The following is a 21,218-nucleotide window of genomic DNA, read 5'->3' as shown; positions in this document are numbered from 1 at the left end:
GCTTAACGCTCCCTCTTTTAAGACTTCCGTGAAGCCTTCCTGGATCGCCACAGTCTGAATTAGATGCCCCTCCTGTGTGTTCTCAGAGCCACCTGGCTTTGTGCCTTCTGGCGGATGCTGTGTTCACCGCAACTTACTCCTCCTGAGCTCACAGCTAGACTACATGTCCCAGTCACCCTTGCAGTTAACTCTTGTCACATGACCGAGTTCCAGGAAATGAAATATGCATAGAAGTGATGTGTGAAGAGAAACTGTATCCTCTCTACAGTTCTTTCTTCCACACACTGGCTAAAAGGAGAAAACTCTCTAGCCCTAGAGGAAGATGGAAGCACACATAGAAGGGGTCTGGGTTCCTACATAACCACAAAGAAAAATGGCACAACTATGAACATCCACTCTGGACTATACATTGAGTGAGAAACTTTCATTGCGTCAAGCCACTGAACTCTCAGGGCTCTTCGTTATAGATAGCAGTTAGCTGGCACTGACTAATACATCATAGCGCCTACCCCACACTGCCTTGCAAGTCATCTGGTCTCTGTGAGTTCCTTGAGGGAAGGGATTCTGTCCTATAGGTCTCATCTCGAGCTCTTAACATAGTGTTTGATACAGAGTAGGGCCACAGTAAGTATCTGTGGAAGGAAGGTCAGGAGAGGGAACAAACTTATGAATGGACACTGTAGCACAGCAGAAAGTCGGCCCTGGGAACATTTTTACCCTTTGCTCAGAATTAGCTGAGACCCTAGATGAGTCACTTTTGCCTCTCTGCACCAGTGCCCCTGACTGTAAAATGTGGTTAGCAAGATCAGGAGTTCAATTTTAGTGAGCAATCACTGTCCCCTAGAGGGCTTGTTAACAGGAAGATTGCCGGGCTCATTCCCAGGGTTCCTAATTCAGTTGGTCTGGGGTGGGTACCAAGAATTTGCATTTCGAGTAAGTTCCCTGATGATGGTCTGGGGACCAGACTTGGGAACCACTTGCCTAGATGATCTCAGATCCCTGGGAACGGTCAGGGCCTGCTGGTCTCCAGTGGCCAAGCTTATGAGCCAAATCATGGACGATTCTTCCAGAGTTAGTTTGGCATTTGGAACTACCAGATTGGAAATATCCTATGTGTGGCCAATTTGCATTCACAGTACGGAATAAAACTCCCACCTGATAGGAGACTGGTGGCTCCTAAAATTACCCAAGTTTTAAAGATAAGAAACTGCAACTGGGGTTGCCAGGTTACTTGGTTGGGATTTAAAGCCAACCCTTCCTGATCCCTCCCCTTCCCTTGCATGCTAGGTAAGGACATTATGATGGAAACATTTCTGAAAACAAAGAATGCCAAGAAGATGAGGCAAAAAACTTGACCCTAGATTAATCCAAGTTTTCAGTTCGGTGGATCTTTAAAATGCACTGTGAGCTGGCCATGATACCCCATGAAGGCCGACTGTCAACTGTGCACAGATATTTAAGGACCCAGCTCAGATCACTAGGAGGTGAAAATAACCAGGTCTCAGACTTTGATTTAACTGGGAAGACCTCCAACTCCTTTTCACGTCACTTGCATTAAATGCACGAGACCAAATGCGGACCACAATATACTGACTGACACCAAGACTCCACCAGAGCCACACTTCGTTATCAGACATTTATTTTTTCACATAGCACCCCAGTTTCACAGCATGTATATTTTCCAGAGTTGGAGATTCTTAACCTGCTATGTTCTCCACAGACTTTCCAACAAGTGTGAAAGAGAGGCAGTAAGGTTAGCTTGAGTCGACAAGTCACAATCCAAATATAGGACACCCTGTATTTATTTATGTTTAAGATCAATATACATACAGTTCCCAATGCTTAGCACATGAATGAGACTCTGGCTGAGTAAAATACTAACACAACTTGTTAGCACATTATCATGAAAAGACAGAAGGCATCAAATACATACTTTGCTGTTCCTCATTCTACTGTTCAATGTAACTGTAGTGAAAAAATATACATTTTTACTTTCGAGGTTAAAATAGACCATCAGCTCATTATCTCTCCAGGCCCACAGCTACAAGGAGTAAAATGGCTCTTCCCACCTCTGGCTCACTTGAACATCGGATTTGTGCTGAAGACAAAAAGAATGGCTAAAGGTAAGGGTACACCCCAGCTCCCAGGGTGGCTGCAGCTGAAGCCCTCACACAAGTTACCTTAAAACAAAATAAAACCCACACAACTCAGCTGATCCAATCTCCATACAAGGGGGTCCCTGCGTCACCTGCTCCATTCCCAGGTCAGGGCTCCCTGAAGGAGCTTTAGGATCCAGTCCTGACATCCGACATAGTGCTTTATGACAGAACTGGGACCAGAAGTTTCCCTACTGCAGCCCTCAAATTCCAGTTCTGGCCTGCTTAAGTTCCAGTGTCCTCTGGTCTTCAGAATCGTAAACCACTTTCTCCAACCTCCCACAGTCATGAACTTAGCTTAGAGCAGGACAGTAGAACCCCCAAAACACAAAAACTAAACACTCCTCAAGTGCTGAGAGCAGAGCAAGACTTCTGTCACTAGAACAAATCCTGTCGATTGAACCGCTGGCTGTAATGCCTTTCGGAAAAGGTTCCTTTATCAATCACATGTAGAAAATAACGAGACAAGCCTGAACGTGACCGTGCACCTGGGATGTCTCCCCACATTCACAGACTGGCTGTTTCAGGGAACACTTAGTAAGGCAACCTCTGAAAGTCTATTTTGGGGAGAATCGGTTTGTATTGCTCTTCATGTCTGGCCCTCTTGGTCTGCTGTTCTTACAGTTGCTCTTGGGAGGGTCACATAACCAGCTACATTTCTCACTGCAAACAGCAAAGTGGGGAGGCTCCTAGAGTAAGACTCTCATAAATTGCCGTCGATGACTAATCTGTGGGCATCGGTGGGCCGCCTCCCTTAGCCTGGGCTGAAGGGGAAGCAGAATATGCCACTTCAGGACTGCAAAAGCCCACATCCCCCCACTTCTCACTAGGAATTTGAACTACACTGAGTCAAAAAACTATAACAAAGCACCCATAACTAAAGTGTAAATTCAAGTGATCCTTTGAAATCAGTTTCAAAAGAGTACACTTGAAACAGAGTAAACCAGTCGGAAAGAGAAACCAAAGTTACTAGAATGTTCTCTTTAACTAGAGGAGAAAAAGACCTCTCAACAGAGATTTCATTTTGTTCACATTCATAATGTTCAAACCACAACCTACTGAGTCCTACTTCTCAGCAATATGGGAAGATCTGGGTGCTATGATATCTGTAGTTCTTTTTTTTAATATTTTAAAAATCAAATTCCCTTAGTGATATCTTGTCAGGAGGTGTGATTCTAGCCTGTGCTGAACAAATGTTTTTAGCTCTAAGGTGTTATAATGAAACTGAAATCTTTCCAACTACTACATCTGTAAATGTCTGTCTTAATTTCAAGAAAAACATCCATTCCAGATTATTTTCTTATTGATCTTCTAAGAGCACATCTATCATTACCATGGTTGTGAGCTCATCTAAGAAATGGACAAATATCATTTAGAAACAGATTAGAATCAAGTCACATATGAAGAGAAGAATGCTTTATTGATAGTTCAGACATTACTAGGAAATCAAAGAAAAATCCATGTTTTTGATTACTCACCCTAAACTGTGCTGAAACTGAACATTTGCAACCCAAGTAACCCAAGATATATTGAAGAAAACTATAACTTACTACATATTGAGTTCATTTCAATCACAGTAGTCTATTTTAAAAACAAACTCCCATAAGGAATACAGGAATGGAATCCATTCAAAGCAACAGCTGTCAAAAGTTCTGCCAAGAAACTCAGGGTAATTTACTGCATCATGAAAGACGAGGTGTTCTGAAGAACAGATACTTCAATCATATTCTTTCTCTTCAGATTTTATTTTTTGCTTCAATCCAAGAGAATTATCTAGACCTAAAACTCACTAAGACATGTTTTCATATTTTAAGACTGATTAATTAAGTAAATAAGATTCAACATGGTACATAGAAAAAACCCTTCTAATCTATTTTTAGTAATGTTAGTGGCGAGAGGACTCAACTGAGAATCCATAAAATCCCACCTCCGCCACCAGCTCCCTCCGTCTACGGATTCTTGGACTAGGAACTGTGGTTTCTTAGGGCCTTGGTCTCCCCACAAGCAAATGCAGGATATGGGAAGGGGTCCTCTCATCTCTGACATCCTACTGTGCAATGAGAAGAAAATGGGCACAGCTCCCAGCTAAGCTGCCTCCTTCTCCCAACCAGACCCAAAGCACTCCTCTAATATTTATAAAGCAGTCAGATCCCTCCAACTAAGGCAAATGTCTGCCTTGATTCCAACACACTCCTGCATTCCAGAAATCTACCTTTTGGGTTTGCTTCATGGCTGCTGGATAGGGAGGTGGCCAAAGCAATAAGCCACATACCAGAGACACTGAGGTACCCAATAAGCTGGTGATCTACTCCCACCGTGTTTTCACCCTTGGGACTATGGGACTCCCATGGAGGAAGACCACTTAACAATAAGGTTACTAAACCCCCGGGGATGGGGGCAACATCAACATTCTGCCCAGAGACTTCTGCCCAACAAGGTCTTATGCTTGAGTAGTTTTATAGAAGAGGTATAATGGTGATATCAATAACCCAGCCTCCCTATAAATCATATTAAAGGCTCACAGAAACATTATCAGGAGTTATAATCCTAAATTAAATAAAAGTATACATCCTACGAAAACAGAGAAACAGAGGATGAGCATTAGTTAGGTAATATCACGTTCTGTGTGTGTGAGGGGGGGTGTAATTGTTTTTTTAAAAATCCACTTCTAGGCAACTAAGAAACTGTGGTCACTCTTAAGTCCAGTCAAGAAGGTGGGGTGGAGATATTATTGGTGTGGGCTTTAATGATGCCTATGTTAAATTACTGGTTAGACTGTGCAACGCATGAGGCTTTGATTGTCCAATGCAAGTATTTTCCTTCAATGAAAACCAAGCTAACTAAACAAAACCCCAACCTCCTAATTTGGCTCACTCTGGCCTTGGCTTGATGGGAGAAAAACATGTCAATATTTTAAAAATGCATAACATAGACTAACATTCTTTAGTTTATTTGTCTTTTTAATGGATATGAAGTGCTATCTGGAGCGTGTGCATATGTCCTGGAAGATTATGAGATAAAGTGCATATGCTAGTCTTTCCTGGATTGAATGGAACAAAAGGCAAACATGATATGAAACGTCTGTGACAAGGACACTGTTGATAAAATGTGTTGCAGCCCCCAGATCTCAAAACAAGTGAAAAGAGGTTACCTAAAAAATGTGCACTCACCCATTCATAATCTTAGGAAGGGTTTAAACTGACTCTGAACCCCTCCCACGGGGACAAAAAAGGCAGCCAAAAGGGAAGGAAAGGGGGACTAGAGAAATAGTTCAAGTCCTGTGATTTTCAAAATCCAAGCAATTCAGAATCCTTTAATATGCGCAGAACAGAATCAACAATTTGGGTTTTTTTGGAAAAACATCATCTGTTTGAGCGTTTCTCTTCTGCCATTAAGCTATTGATACAGCTTAATGGAGTAAGAAAGCATTAAAAATAAAAGCCTACTTCTTCTAAAAGCAGTCAACTCTATTGAAATCAAAGGCTTAGTCCCGCGTACCGCAAACCTATCCTAAACCACTTCAGAAAGAACCCTAGCACACCCCACCCCGCTATCCTAAGAATCAGTAAATTAGCAAAATGCACAAGAGACCGCATGTCTTGCCATCCGTCTCCTGAAGTGATGTTAAAGCTGGCGAGGCCGGATACCTGGGAGGGTCGATCAATTCCCACTTTCAACTTGAGCTTACAGGAGAAGCAGAGGCTATGTAAATTTCTATAGAGTACTGGCTTCTGCAATTTGAGCTTACTGTTTTACATCACTTACACTGGAGTCGGTTGGGCGCCTCTGAACTGCACATAAACCAATCCCTTCCCAAGGGTACACTTCACAGAGAACAAAATAGTCATATATCCAGTGTGAGGATCGGCTTTCTTTCATTATTTCTTCATACCCAATACACTCACGATCCGGGTTAAAATAACAAAGACAAAAATAACTACCAGAGATTGCTGGATTACTGGTAACAACCATTGCCCCTTCTTCCCTAGTTTGAATACCTGCGTTCAAACAACAAATACTTATCAGTCCAAACAGTCTCGTCAGCCGTTCACATTTGATGGGTGGTTTCCAAATTCATGCATTTACAGATATGTTAACCCATGCAGGATAAAAGTAGAGATCTGGCAACTATTTATTTAATTTGATCGGGCAAGGCAGTTCAGGCAGATTGCTCTTGCCCAGAAATCTACATGAAAGGGCTGAGTTGTCTGGGTTGACGGCTTAGCTGGGCCAAGTTAAATAGATCATGGACAAAACTACTACTTTACAGAGGTGTAAAGACTGAATAAGTCTTAGCCATTCAATAGAAAACAATAGTCATGTATTATTTATAGCTAGATATAATATCAAGATGGCACTAGAGAAGCAATTTTTGGCATATAGTGGTGGAGGGCACAGCGCCAGTCTAAAGCTAATGCTTTTGTTTTCTTCTACTTTTTGTTTTTATTATCATCATGCCAAAGACTATCCAGTTGGAATCACAATTATTCAGGAAACCAATCTACTGTATGTGATATACATACGAAAATAAAACCTGAAGGTACTGGATTACAAGGATTACAAGGTTTTGTACAAGTCATAAATTCTTTAAATAAGTAATGCTCTAAATTGTTTTTATTTGCTAGAAGATTGGTTTTGGGTAAGGAGCAACATCTAACACCTTGAGGAAGTACTTAAGAATGGGAGGTAAATTCCACTGATAGTTACAATTTCAAGTGTGATAATCAGTTGTATTTTTTCCACCACAGTAAAACGTACACGTGAAGCACAAGAGAAAAGGTGATATGGATTATATTCCGCCGCTAAGAGCTTTTGACACAGTCTCAGACATCTATGACAAGTAGTTGCGTTGAAACATTCAAAGGAAAGATCTTGGCAGGAAAGGTCACCCACTGTTACTTGAATCTTGGGGGTCACAACACAGTGACTGGACGAAGTTGTTCCAGTTGGTTTTCCAATGCAATCCGTTCTTGATGAACCTCCTGAGTTGTACAAAACAAAGAGAAGAGAGGGGTCATTTCCTGGGTTCATCCTTACTTCATCAGATACTGAAAAGAAACTTATGACTGGACCCACAAGCATTTAGGTGCCATATGACTCAAGGACAAGTGGACTGGGAGGCGCCACATTTAAAGCTGGTGACTGGACACAGGAGGCTTCACAATTTGCAGTCTCTCGACTCCTTTCTTAAGATGATGAAATGAAACTGATTGACCAACCCTCCCCACCCCCCACGCCTAAATCTCACCCTCAGTTTTAACAGTGGCTGGCACAGAATGATGTTAAAAATAAAAAAAACGGACTGGAAGGGAGCAGAAAAGCAAAAGCAGACTCCTAATACTGAGAGGCGAGCCATCAGGACTACATCTCTAGTTGCAATCTCTTGTTTCCACTCCAGCGCCATACTGGATCAGGACTGAGGGATGAGAAAGGGCACTGGTCGTCCTTCCACCAAAGTGTCATCCAGGCTCCTGCACAAAATATGGCTGAAGGTGTGACTTCTCGGCTAAAGGTAGAAAACAGGATCTACAATCTGCTATTTGGGAATTCAAACTTTGAGCCCTAAACAGACCTACTGGCAGGGAGAGACGGGGATACGTAAAGGCATTCTGAAGTTGAATCAGTCAAGGTGGGAAAGAATTCTGTATAAAGGCTCAATTCTGAGACGTCCCAGAAGAAACAACATGCTAATAGTAGCGTGGACCTCAACCAACGTTTATTCACCCACCCTCCTACCTACCATCCAACAGTCTTTGAGTATCTATCTACTATGGGCCCGATTCTGCTCTGGGTGTGATGATACCACCAAGGAACAAGACAGATCAAACCAATGCCCTCACAGGGCTCATACTCAAATGGCTAGAGAAAGACAAGAAAGTCAGAAGAAAAGATAAAAACAACCAAGATACTTTCAGAAGGAAATAAATAAGATGATGTAATAGAGAGTAATGGGGGATCTGGGAGAAAGGTGGAGAGGGTGGCCCGGGAAGGCTTCTCAAAGCGGATGCTACAGAGCAGAGACTTGAATGAAGTGAGAGGTGAGCCACATGAAAATACAGGCGAAGGATATTCAGGGAGATAAAATGGCAACCGCTAAGGCCCCAAAGGAGGGAACAAGCTTGGTGTGTTTGATGAACCAAAAGGCCTGTGTGACCAGAGCAGAGGGGACAATGAAGACCTTGGCAGGAGCTAAAGTCAAAGAGTTAGGCAGGCACCTTGTGGACAGAATAAGGAGTGTGGATGCCATTCAAAGTGTACGGCAACGAGGACTTTGAATCAGGAAAGGCATTCGGCCTAACTTAGAATTCAGAATTTTCACTCTGGCTACTGCGTAGACAATGGATTGTAGCAGGACAAGAGTGGAAGCAGGGAGCAGGTGGGAGGTTACTGCATGGAATCAGGTGAGAAATGAAAATGGCTTAGATGAGGTAGCAGCCATAAAGACTGAGAGAAGGAGATGGATTCTGGACATAATTTAAATCTAGAACTAATAGGAGATGTTGATGAAGGTGATACAGGAAAGAAGGAAAGGGATTTGGGATTGAGCAAGTGGGCGGCTGGTAGTGTGGTATTAATTGAGAACAAGAAGATTGGATGAGAAATGGGCATTTCAAGGAGAGGGTTGGGAATGAAGCATCTGAGATGTGTATCAGATATATTAGGAGAAAAGTTGAATAAGCGGTTGTAAATACATGTGTAGAGCTTAGAAGAAAGAGAAGTAGGGCTTGAGGCATAAATTTATGAGATTGGATGGCCTTCAAAGCCATAAGATTATGTAACATCACCCAGCAAAATAATATATTGGGTTGGCCAAAAAGTTCGTTCTATTTTTCCACAGCATCTTTCAGAAAAACCCGAACTTTTTGGCCAACCCAATAGATGGAGGCTGCAGGTAAAGACAGAACTGAACATATGTACCAAACTCATTCCCTACTGCAACTCTACTAAAACAATTTTTTTAACTGGGGGGGTGGTGCACACGGTCATAGACACACAAGGACAGGGAAGACAAAAGGGAAGAGGTGATAGCAATAAAATTGGTAAGCTGGAAGGCAAACTGATGAATGCTGAATGAATTAGCAAATCCAAGAAAAATAAACGTGGGGATTCTCCTAGCTGCTGAATACGTCTCTTCCAATTACGCATCATGGAACTGGAGAAAATAACCACAGGGTGGATTCGGGGATAAACTGAACCCACTGTGACATGGACCTGAGCTACAACTCCACTGATCACCCGACCTCCATAAGCTCCTACTCTAACTGGTGGATCACAGTGATGTTTTGGGTCTCCTGGAATAAGTATCAGTTCAAAGCCTGTGTCCAGTAATCCCCCCTAAATCTGATGAGTCCCTTTTCCCCAGTGCACAGTCACACACTTTGGGAAAGGCTGGGAGAAAGATTAACAATATAAACTTTTGGCTGCAGGGTAGGGTCCTTCCTAAAGGTGACTCAGAGGCCCCTTTATTCAAGGGTTCTGTATCTGTAAACTGACTTAGTCTGGGAACTGACTGAGAAGCCATGACTAGAGCTCTGCTTGATGATTCTTCAGACTTCTGTTCACTAGACCTAGAACTTTTTCACTTCTACAGATCAAGTAAAGAAAAGTGAACTGCAAGCCAAGCATGGGGATAAAACAAGAACCAATCTGATTTTACAAAGAAGAATCCCTGAAAGACTCAAATTGGCAGCACCAGATACCTATGAAAGTGGGAGTGAAAGAGGGGAGGACGATTGGCTTAAATAAGTTTTGCCTGAAAGTCTGCTTCAGAAGTAATTAGATCCCCGAATCCTTCCTGCCACTATGGTAGAACACTGAGGATTTATTCCTTTGAAAGGTAAAACAGATGGCCTCTGGATTAGCAATACAGAGATACAATTAAGGACTAGAAATTGGACTGGAAATAGGGAGATTAAATGAATGCCCTGAATGCTGAGAACCAGAGCCCTCTGAACCAGGTCTTCCCTCCATGCAGGAGACCACAAGAGTCTCCTCCCTGAGGACTCCAACCAGACCAAGAGGAAACAGCAAATGACACTGTCTTTGGGGGTTCCCCAACTCTACAGCTCAGCCAAACTGGGGGAGAATGAAGCTCAAAGTTGACAAGTCCCACAACAGGCTATAAACTTGCAATATGCATTCTCATCCTCCTCCTAAATATAAGCAGAGAAGGACCATCAGCTACTGAAGGAAAGTATCTAATTAGAAGTATATACAACAACAAAAAAAGCAAGTATTGAGAAAGAAGAAAAACTACCATTAAGAGAAGATATTACAACAATGAAACAAGAATAGGATGCCATTGAAAAGAATCAGAGAACAACAAAAAAAATGAACTCTTGGTTATTAAACACAGGAGATTTAGAGTTTAAAAATAAGTATGTCTCCACATATAGACGAAAGAAAGAAGAAAAAGAAAGAAGAGAAAAGAAAGGAACTAGAAAAGAAAAATTAGAAAACCAAACTAAGAAGTCCAGTGTCTGAAAAATATCAGGAAGGGAGAACAGAGAAAATGGGGGGAGGGAGGTCAATAAAAATCAAGAAAACTCCAGGAACTGAGAAATATGGGCTTCCCAATTAAAAGGGCCTACCAAATATAGAGACCAATGGATAACAGTGACCTACGCCAAAGCAAAGGTGGGGGCAGGGGGAGGCAAAAGCAAAATGCAAAACAAAAACGAGATCACATACAAAGATCCATAAAACAGAACGAAGTGTGACATTTTACAAAATTTTATTTTTTATTATCATATGGTAAAATTGACTTTTTTTCTTTTATTGTACAGTTCTACAAATGTTAACACATATAGACTTGTGAAACTACCACCACAAAGAGGGTACAGTACAGTTCCAACAACCAAAAAGCTCCCTGGTACTACTCATTGATATACAAACCTTCACCTCATGCATAACCCTTGGCAACCAGTGGTCTGTTTTCCAGCACTATAGTTTTGCCTTTTCAAGAATGTCAAATAAAAGGAATCATGCAGTACATAACCTTTTGACACTGGCTTGTCTCACGCAGCATAACACCTTTGAGTTTCATTCCAATTGCTGCGTGTATCATTCCTTTTGCCTGATGATTACTATTTCATCGTACTCCGTTTATCCATTCATCCTTGGAAGGACATTTGAGTTTTTTCCACGTTTCCACTATGATATAAAACTGCTATGAATATTTGTGTACAGGTTTTTGAGTGAACATAAATTTTTCATTTCACTAAGGTGGAGTGGAACTGCTGGGTCACAAGGTTAAATGTATATATAACTTCATAAGAAAATGCCAAACAGTTACTCAGAGTGGGGTATCATTGAGCATTCTCACCACCAATTCACGAGGGTTCCAGTTGCCAGCACTTGATGCTGTCACGATTTTCTGTTTTAGCAATTCTATCACTGTGTATATTGGTCTGTGATCATGGTTTCAATTTGCATTTGCCTAATGGCTAACAATGCTGAATATCTTCTCACATGTTTACTTGCCATCCTTATATCCTCTTTGGTGAAGTGTCTGTTCACGTCCTTTGCCCATTTTTAAATTGAGTTGGTTGAGCTTTGAGAGTTCTTATTACTGAGTTTTGAGTTCTTTATATAATCTGGACACTAGTCCTCTGTCAAATACGTGGGTTGCAAATATTTTCTCCTAGTCTGTAGCTTGTCTCTTAATTCTCTTGACAGTGTTTTTGGCAGAGTAAAAGTTTTAATTTTGATGAAGTCCAATTTATTGATTTTTTTTGTCATAGATTGTGCTTTTGGCATCATTTCTAACCCCAGGACACAATAACTTTTTCCTATGTTTTCTTCTACAGGTTTTATACCTTTATGTTTTACATTTCCATCTATGATCCATTTCAAGTTAATCTTTTATCAGCAGTGAGGTGTTCGATCAAGGTTCATTTTTTTACAGATGGATGACCAACTGTTACAAAACAATTTCTTGAAAAGACCATCCTTTCCTCAATGAATTGATTTTGTACCTTTGTCAAAGATCAAATGCCTATATTCATGTGGTCTACTTCAGGACTCCCGATCCCTCTCCACTGATCTGTCATCGATCCCACACTATCTTGATTACTGAAGCTTGATACTAAAAGTGATTCCTCTACCTTTGTTCTCCTTTTGCAAATTTGTTTTAGCTATTCTAGTTCCTTGGCCCTTACATATACATTACAGGATAGGCTGGTCTATATCTACAAAACATCCTGTTGGGATTTTGATCGGTTGCAATGAATCTATAGATCACTTTGGAGAAAAATAGTATCACTATTACGTTGAGTCTTTCAATCCACAAACAGCATATGTCTCTCCCTTTATTTAGGTCTTCTTGGATTTCTTTTAGCACCATTTTGTAGTTTTCAGTATACAGATCCTGTGTTTTATGATGAATTTATACTTAAGTATTTCATTTGGGGGAGGGGGTGAGCTATTATGAATGGTATTGTTTTTCAAATTTCTGTGATCAGTTGTTCATTGCTTGTATATAGGAATATAATTGCTTTCTGTATGACCTTATATTCTGTGGCCTTCATAAACTCAATTAGAAAATGAAATTTTAAGAAACAGTTCAATTTGCAATAGTGTCACCAAAACAATGGGAACAAATTTAACAAAAGACACATAATACTTACACACTCAGAACCACTGAGAGGAGTGTTTTCTAAAACCTAACCAATTAGACAGAGAAACTTGAAAAATTTGTACTACCTGATTTCAAGACTTACAGAAATCAAGACCGTGTAGTACCAATATAAAGATCAACAAATAGGGGTCAGACTGAAGCTGAACTGGGCCCAGCGTGAGGCGTCAGGTGAATAAATTTTGTTTTAAGACCGAACAAGCGGGTTAACCTTACGCAAGATAACCGTGAATTACAGCAGCCAAAGCAAGAACTTTTAACCCGGATAAGCTTTTCCATTTACAAGGTGCCCTAGAAAAAAAACGGTTCTCGGCCAAGCACTCACTAAAAAAAGAAGAGGACAAACTATTTTTCCACCTCTTCATGAGCTTCTGGTGGCCAGGATAAGACCAGCTGGGACATCCCACTCGATCCAGAGCCTACAGAATCCTGGGGAAAACTGGCAGAAGAAAGCAAAGGCTGTGTGGCTGACAGGGTCCTGGTGCTCTGGCCGAGTGTCAGGCCTGTGCCTCTGAGGTCGGAGAGCCGAGCTCAGGACACTGGTCCACCAGAGACCTCCTGGCTCCACGTAATATCAAACAGCAAAAGCTCTCCCAGAGATCTCCATCTCAACGCTAAGACCCAGCTCCACTCAACGACCAGCAAGCTGCAGTGTTGGACACCCTATGCCAAACAACTAGCAAGACAGGAACACAAACCCACCCATTAGCAGAGTGGCTGCCCAAAATCATAATAAGGTCACAGACGCCCCAAAACACACCACCAATGCGGTCCTGGCCACCAGAAAGACAAGCTCCAGCCTCATCCACCAGAACATAGGCACTAGTCCCCTCCACCAGGAAGCCTACACAACCCACTGAACCAACCTTAGCTACAGGGGGCAGACACCAAAAACAACAGGAACTACAAGCCTACAGCCTGCGAAAAGGAGACCCCAAACACAGTAAGTTAATCAAAATGAGAAGACAGAGAAACACACAGCAGATTAAGGAGCAAGGTAAAAACCCAGCAGACCAAACGAATGAAGAGGAAATAGGCAGTCTACCTGAAAAAGAATTCAGAGTAATGAGAGTAAAGATGATCCAAAATCTTGGAAATAGAATGGAGAAAATACAAGAAACGTTTAACAAGAACGTAGAAGAACTAAAGAGCAAACAAACAATGATGACCAACACAATAAATGAAATTAAAAATTCTCTAGAAGGAATCAACAGCAGAATAACTGAGGCAGAAGAACAGAGAAGTGGCCTAGAAGATAAAATAGTGGAAATAACTACCACAGAGCAGAATAAAGAAAAAAGAATTGACGACAGTCTCAGAGACCTCTGGGACAACATTAAACGCACCAACATTCGAATTACAGGTGTCCAAGAAGACGAAGAGAAAAAGAAAGGGACTGAGAAAATATTTGAAGAGATTATAGTTGAAAACTTCCCTAAGATGGGAAAGGAAATAGTCAATCAAGTCCAGGAAACACAGAGACTCCCATACAGGATAAACCCAAGGAGAAACACGCCAAGACACATAATAATCAAACTATCAAAAATTAAATACATATAAAAAATAATAAAAGCAGCAAGGGAAAAACAACAAATAACATACAAGGGAATCCCCATAAGGTTTACAGCTGATCTTTCAGCAGAAACTCTGCAAGCCAGAAGGGAGTGGCAGGACATATTTAAAGTGATCAAAGGAAAAAACCTACAACCAAGATTACTCTACCCAGCAAGGATCTCATTCAGATTCGATGGAGAAATTAAAACCTTTACAGACAAGCAAAAGCTAAGAGAATTCAGCACCACCAAACCAGCTTTACAACAAATGCTAAAGGAACTTCTCTAGGCAGGAAACACAACCTACAGGAAAAGACCTACAATAACTAACCAAAAACAATTAAGAAAATGGTAATAGGAACACACATACCAATAATTACCTTAAATGTAAATGGATTAAATGCTCCAACCAAAAGACACAGACTGGCTGAATGGATACAAAAACAAGACCTGTATATATGCTGTCTACAAGAGACCCACTTCAGACCTAGGGACACATACAGACTGAAAGTGAGGGGATGGAAAAAGATATTCCATGCAAATAGAAATCAAAAGAAAACTGGAGTAGCAATACTCATATCAGACAAAACAGACTTTAAAATAAAGACTATTACAAGAGACAAAGAAGGACACTACATAATGACCAAGGGATCAATCCAAGAAGAAGATATAACAATTGTAAATATTTATGCACCCAACATAGGAGCACCTCAATATATAAGGCAAACGTTAACAGCCATAAAAGGGGAAACCAACAATAACACAATCACAGTAGGGGACTTTAACACCCCACTTCCACCAATGGGCAGATCATCCAAAATGAAAATAAGCATGGCGGCAACACAAGCTTTAAATGATACATTAAACAAGATGGACTTAATTGATATTTATAGGACATTCCATCCAAAAACAACAGAATACACTTTCTTCTCAAGTGCTCATGGAACATTCTCCAGGATAGATCATATCTTGGGTCACAAATCAAGCCCTGGTAAATTTAAGAAAACTGAAATCCTATCAAGTATCTTTTCTGACCACAACACTATGAGACTAGATATCAATTACAGGAAAAAATCTGTAAAAAATACAAACACATGGAGGCTAAACAATACACTGCTAAGTAACCAAGAGATCACAGAAGAAATCAAAGAGGAAATCAAAAAATACCTAGAGACAAATGACAATGAAAACACGACGATCCAAAACCTATGGGATGCAGCAAAAGCAGTTCTAAGAGGCAAGTTTAGAGCAATACAATCCTACCTCAAGAAACAATGAACATCTCAAATAAACAATCTAACTTTACACCTAAAAGAACTAGAAAAAGAAGAACAAACAAAACCCAAAGTTAGTAGAAGGAAAGAAATCATAAAGATCAGAGCAGAAATAAATGAATCAGAAACAAAGAAAACAATAGCAAAGATAAATAAAAGTAAAAGCTGGTTCGTTGAGAAGATAAACAAAATTGATAAACCATTAGCCACACTCATCAAGAAAAAGAGGGAGAGGACTCAAATCAATAAAATTAGAAATGAAAAAGGAGAAGTTACAACAGACACCACAGAAATACAAAGCACCCTAAGAGACTACTACAAGCAACTTTATGCCAATAAAATGGACAACCTGGAAGAAATGGACAAATTCTTAGAAAAGCACAACCTTCGGAGACTGAACCAGGAAGAAATAGAAAATATAAAAAGACCAATCACAAGCACTGAAGTTGAAACTGTGATTAAAAATCTTCCAGCAAACAAAAGCCCAGGACCAGATGGCTTCACAGGCAAATTCTATCAAACATTTAGAGAAGAGCTCACACCTATCCTTCTCAAACTCTTCCAAAATATAGCAGAGGGAGGAACACTCCCAAACTCACTCTACGAGGCCACCATCACCCTGATACCAAAACCAGACAAACATGTCACAATGAAAGAAAATTACAGGCCAATATCACTGATGAACATAGATGCAAAAATCCTCAACAAACTACTAGCAAACAGAATCCAACAGCACATTAAAGGGATCATACACCATGATCAAGTGGGGTTTATCCCAGGAATGCAAGGATTCTTCAATATACACAAATCAATCAATGTGATACACCATATTAACAAATTGAAGGATAAAAACCGTATGATAATGTGAATAGATGCCGAAAAAACTTCTGACAAAATTCAACACCCATTTATGATAAAAACCCTCCAGAAAGTAGGCATAGAGGGAACTTACCTCAACATAATAAAGGCCATATATGACAAACCCACAGCCAACATCATTGTCAATGGGGAGAAACTGAAACCATTTCCACTAAGATCAGAAACAAGACAAGGTTGCCCACTGTCACCACTATTATTCAACGTAGTTTTGGAATTTTTAGCTAAAGCAATCAGAGAAGAAAAAGAAATAAAAGGAATCTAAATTGGAAAAGAAGAAGTAAAACTGTCACTGTTTGCAGATAGCATGACACTTATACATAAAGAATCCTAAAGATGCTACCAGAAAACTACTAGAGCTAATCAATGAATTTGGTAAAGTCACAGGATACAAAATTAATACACAGAAATCTCTTTCATTCCTATACACTAATGATGAAAAATCTGAAAGAGAAATTAAGGAAACACTCCCCTTTACCAGTGCAACAAAAAGAATAAAATACCTAGGAATAAACCTACCTAAGGAGACAAAAGACCTCTATGCAGAAAACTATAAGACACTGATGAAAAGACATTAAAGACAATACAAACAGATGGAGAGATATACCATGTTCTTGCATTGGAAGAATCAACATTGTGCAAATGACTATACTACCCAAAGCAATCTACAGATTCAATGCAGTCCCTATCAAACTACCAGTGGCATTTTTCACAGAACTAGAACAAAAAATTTCACGATTTGTATGGAAACACAAAAGACCCCGAATAGCCAAAGCAGTCTTGAGAAAGAAAAACGGAGCTGGAGGAATCAGGCTCCCGGACTTCAGACTATACTACAAAGCTACAGCAATCAAGACAGTATGGTACTGGCACAAAAACAGAAGTATAGATCAGTGGAACAGGATAGAAAGCCCAGAAATAAACCCACGCACATATGGTCACCTTATCTTTGATAAAGGAGGCAAGAATATACAATGGAGAAAAGACAGCCTCTTCAATAAGTGGTGCAGGGAAAACTGAACAGCTACATGTAAAAGAATGAAATTAGAACACTTCCTAAAACCATATACAAAAATAAACTCAAAATGGATTAAAGACCTAAATGTAAGGCCAGACACTATAAAACTTTTAGAGGAAAACATAGGCAGAACACTCTATGACATAAATCACAGCAAGGTTCTTTTTGACCCACCTCCTAGAGAAATGGAAATAAAAACAAAAATAAACAAATGGGACCTAATGAAACTTAAAAGCTTTTATACAGCCAAGGAAACCATAAACAATACGAAAAGACAACCCTCAGAATGGGAGAAAATATTTGCAAATGAAGCAACTGACAAAGGATTAATCTCCAAAATATACAAGCAGCTCATGCAGCTCAATATCAAAAAAACAAACAACCCAATCCAAAAATGGGCAGAAGACCTAAAGAGACATTTCCCCAAAGAAGATATACAGATTGCCAACAAACACATGAAAGGATGCTCAACATCACTAATCATTAGAGAAATGCAAGTCAAAACTACAATGAGATATCACCTCACACTGGTCAGAATGGCCATCATCAAAATATCTACAAACAATAAATGCTGGAGAGGGTGTGGAGGAAAGGGAACCCTCTTGCACTGTTGGTGGCAATGTAAACTGATACAGTCACTACGGAGAACAGTATGGAGGTTCCTTATAAAACTAAAAATATAACTACCATACGACCCAGGAATCCCACTACTGGGCCTATATCCTGAGAAAACCATAATTCAAAAAGAGTCACGTACCAAAATGTTCATTGCAGCTCTATTTACAATAGCCAGGACATGGAAGCAACCTAAGTGTTCATCAACAGATGAATGGATAAAGAAGATGTGGCACGTGTATACAATGGAATATTACTCAGCCATATAAAGAAACGAAATTGAGTTAGTTGTAGTGAAGTGGATGGATGGAGAGACTGTCATACAGAGTGCAGTAAGTCAGAAAGAGGAAAATAAATACCGTATGCTAACACATATATATAAAATCTAAAAAAAAAAAATGGTTCTGAAGAACCTAAGGGCAGGACAGGAATAAAGACTCAGACTTAGAGAATGGACTTGAGGACACAGGGAGGGGGAAGGGTAAGCTGGGACGAAGTGAGAGAGTGGCATGGACTTATACATACTACCAAATGTAAAATAGATAGCTAGTGGGAAGCAGCTGCATCACACAGGGAGATCAGCTCAGTGCTTTGTGACCACCTAGAGGGGTGGGACAGGGAGGGTGGGAGGGAGACGCAAGAGGGAGGAGATATGGGGATATATGTATATGTATAGCTGATTCGCTTTGTTATAAAGCAGAAACTGACACACCATTGTAAAGCAATTATACTCCAATAAATACGTTTAAAAAAAAAGATCAACAAATAGGTTAATAGAATGGAATAAGAACCCATAAATAAATCACACTTATATAGTCATTAGATTTTTGACAAAGGCACCAGAGTAATCCAAGGAGGAAAAGAAACTCTTTTCTTCTAATGGTTCTAGATTAATGAGATACTGGTATGGAAAAAAACGAACCTTGACCCTAATCTCACAGCATATATAAAACATAATTCAAAATGTATCATAGATACTGGTGCAGCCACTATGGAAAACACTATGGAAGTTCATTTAAAAAATTAAAAATAGAACTACCAGGAGTGATGTCATCAGCACGGCTCAGTAAGACATCCTTCGTCCATATCCCCCTGCCAATAACAATTTGGCCTCTATTCACAGACAAAGGGTCTTTTTGGGAGCTTTGGGATCCAGCACCAAACACCAAGGGCCCCAGGAGGAGTCTCGTCCAGCCATGCATCAGGTAATAGGCACACAGACCTCAGTTCCAGCTCTGGACCAAGCAGGGGCCCATGAAGCAGCTCTAGCCCCTCTCAGCCACAGTCCAGGAGACCCTCGAAAACATTGTTTTAGACAATCACCCACAGATGAAACAGCCTTTGTGGAAGTTCAAGGTTCAAGCAGAGAAGTTCCAGCACAATGCTAAAGAAAAATAATACAAGTCTAGATGCACTGCGGAGGGCAAGAAGACCTGTTTGACTACTCACATCACCTTCTCACAAAGCAGCACAGCTTAGGACTAAAAAAGATCTTGGCCTATGATTTCTCCCATAGGGGAAGGAAGAGCACATACGTGAGCACCCAGTTTCCCTGTCAAAGAGGCTCATTCCTGTCTCGCCCCATCCAGAGCACTGAATTGTGAACTGCATGACTTGGGGGTGGGGAGGGGGAAGAGGCTGGAGAGTGGCGAACAGGACTCTCAAAAGAGGATTAAAGGAACATGGATCCTACTAAATGTGTCCAGGGACTCCATCAAGAAGTCCACCCATAAGCCCCTGGGGATCTTCCAACTGGCCATGGGGCACTCTCAGCACTCCATGGGACTTACACACACCACCAACTTGTGGCAAGCTTCCTGTTCACATTCTTGATGACAGCAGCATGAATGACTGAGCACATACAGAAAGCCTTGCTGGCCCAAATCTGTGGACCATGAGAGACCACAAATTTGAGCTGTAGTGCCATCTTTGGGAAACAAAAGGGAGGCTGTTAGCAGTTGGCCTGGTGTTGTGCAGGATCAGAATAAGGCATACAAGCTTAAGAATTCTGCCACAAGAAGGAACAAGAAATGTTGAGCAAGTGTACCCATAGAAGATCTGAGAAATTCTCAGAATCTCTAATGGGCTGATAGAAAGTATTTCTCTCCTGAAGGCAGTTAGTAAAGACTGGAGGAGGTGACTGCTACTTCAAATGTGAAGACAGCAACACAAAACTTCAAGGAAACGTGACACCACCAAAGAATTACAATAATCTTCCAGTAACCAATCCCAAAGACATGGAGATCTATGATTTTCCCAATAAAGAATTTTAAATGGCTATTTTAAGGAAACTCAATGTGCTGCAAGAAAACACAGAAAGAGAAGTCAATTAAAGCAGGAAAACTACACTACACGAATAAAATGAGAAGTTTAACAAAGAGATAGAAATCATAAAAAAGAACTACACAGAAATTCTGGACCTGAAGAATGCAGTGAATGTAATTAAAAATATAATACAGAACATCGACATCTAAATGGATCAAGCAGAAGAAAGAATCTGAGATAGAAGACAGGGATTTTGAAACTATCCAGTCAGAGAAGAACAAAGAAAAAAGAATTTAAAAGAATGAAGAAAGGTACGTGATCTATGGGATGTCATCAAAAGAAATAGTTTGTGAATTATGAGAGTTCCTGAAGTTGAAGAGAGAGAGAAGAGGGCAGAAAGCTTATTTGAAGAAATAATGGCTGAGAACTTCCCAAATCTCGGGAGACATATGGATATCCAAGTTCATGAAGCTCACAGATCATTAAACAAACTCACCTTAAGAGTTCCTCTTGGGTTTCCCTGGTGGCGCAGCGGCTAAGAATCCGCCTGCCAATGCAGGGGACACGGGTTCGAGCCCTAGTCCAGGAAGATCCCACATGCCGCGGAGCAGCTAAGCTCGTGAGCCACAACTACTGAGCCTGTGCTCTAGAGCCCGTGCCCCACAACAAGAGAAGCCACCGCAATGAGAAGCCCGTGGGCACTGCAACGAAGAGTAGCCTCTGCTCGCCGAAACTAGAGAAAGCCCGTGCACAGTAACGAAGACTCAATGCAGCCAAAAATAAATAAATAAAATAATAAATAAATTTATTTTTTTAAAAAAGAGT

The 21,218-nt window shown here is 40.6% G+C and overlaps 1 protein-coding gene across 11 annotated transcripts in view; it reads right to left on the bottom strand.

Moving 5' to 3' along the window:
• Positions 1 to 1,622: 1,622 nt before the first annotated feature.
• Positions 1,623 to 21,218, bottom strand: part of REPS2 (RALBP1 associated Eps domain containing 2) — a 228,584-nt gene continuing 208,988 nt past the window's right edge. For all 11 annotated transcript variants that reach the window (XM_082447092.1, XM_082447100.1, XM_082447096.1 and 8 more), the window contains one exon: positions 1,623 to 7,138. In XM_082447092.1, the coding sequence (XP_082303218.1) occupies positions 7,070 to 7,138 (69 nt within the window). In that variant the 3' untranslated portion in view covers positions 1,623 to 7,069. The remainder of the gene's footprint in view (positions 7,139 to 21,218) is intronic.

Source organism: Balaenoptera physalus (assembly GCF_965194825.1).
Source record: "Balaenoptera physalus genome assembly, chromosome: X".
Classification (NCBI taxonomy): Eukaryota; Metazoa; Chordata; class Mammalia; order Artiodactyla; family Balaenopteridae; genus Balaenoptera; species Balaenoptera physalus.
Note: the sequence above shows the minus strand (reverse complement) of the source record. Positions and strands in the feature narration are given on the sequence as shown.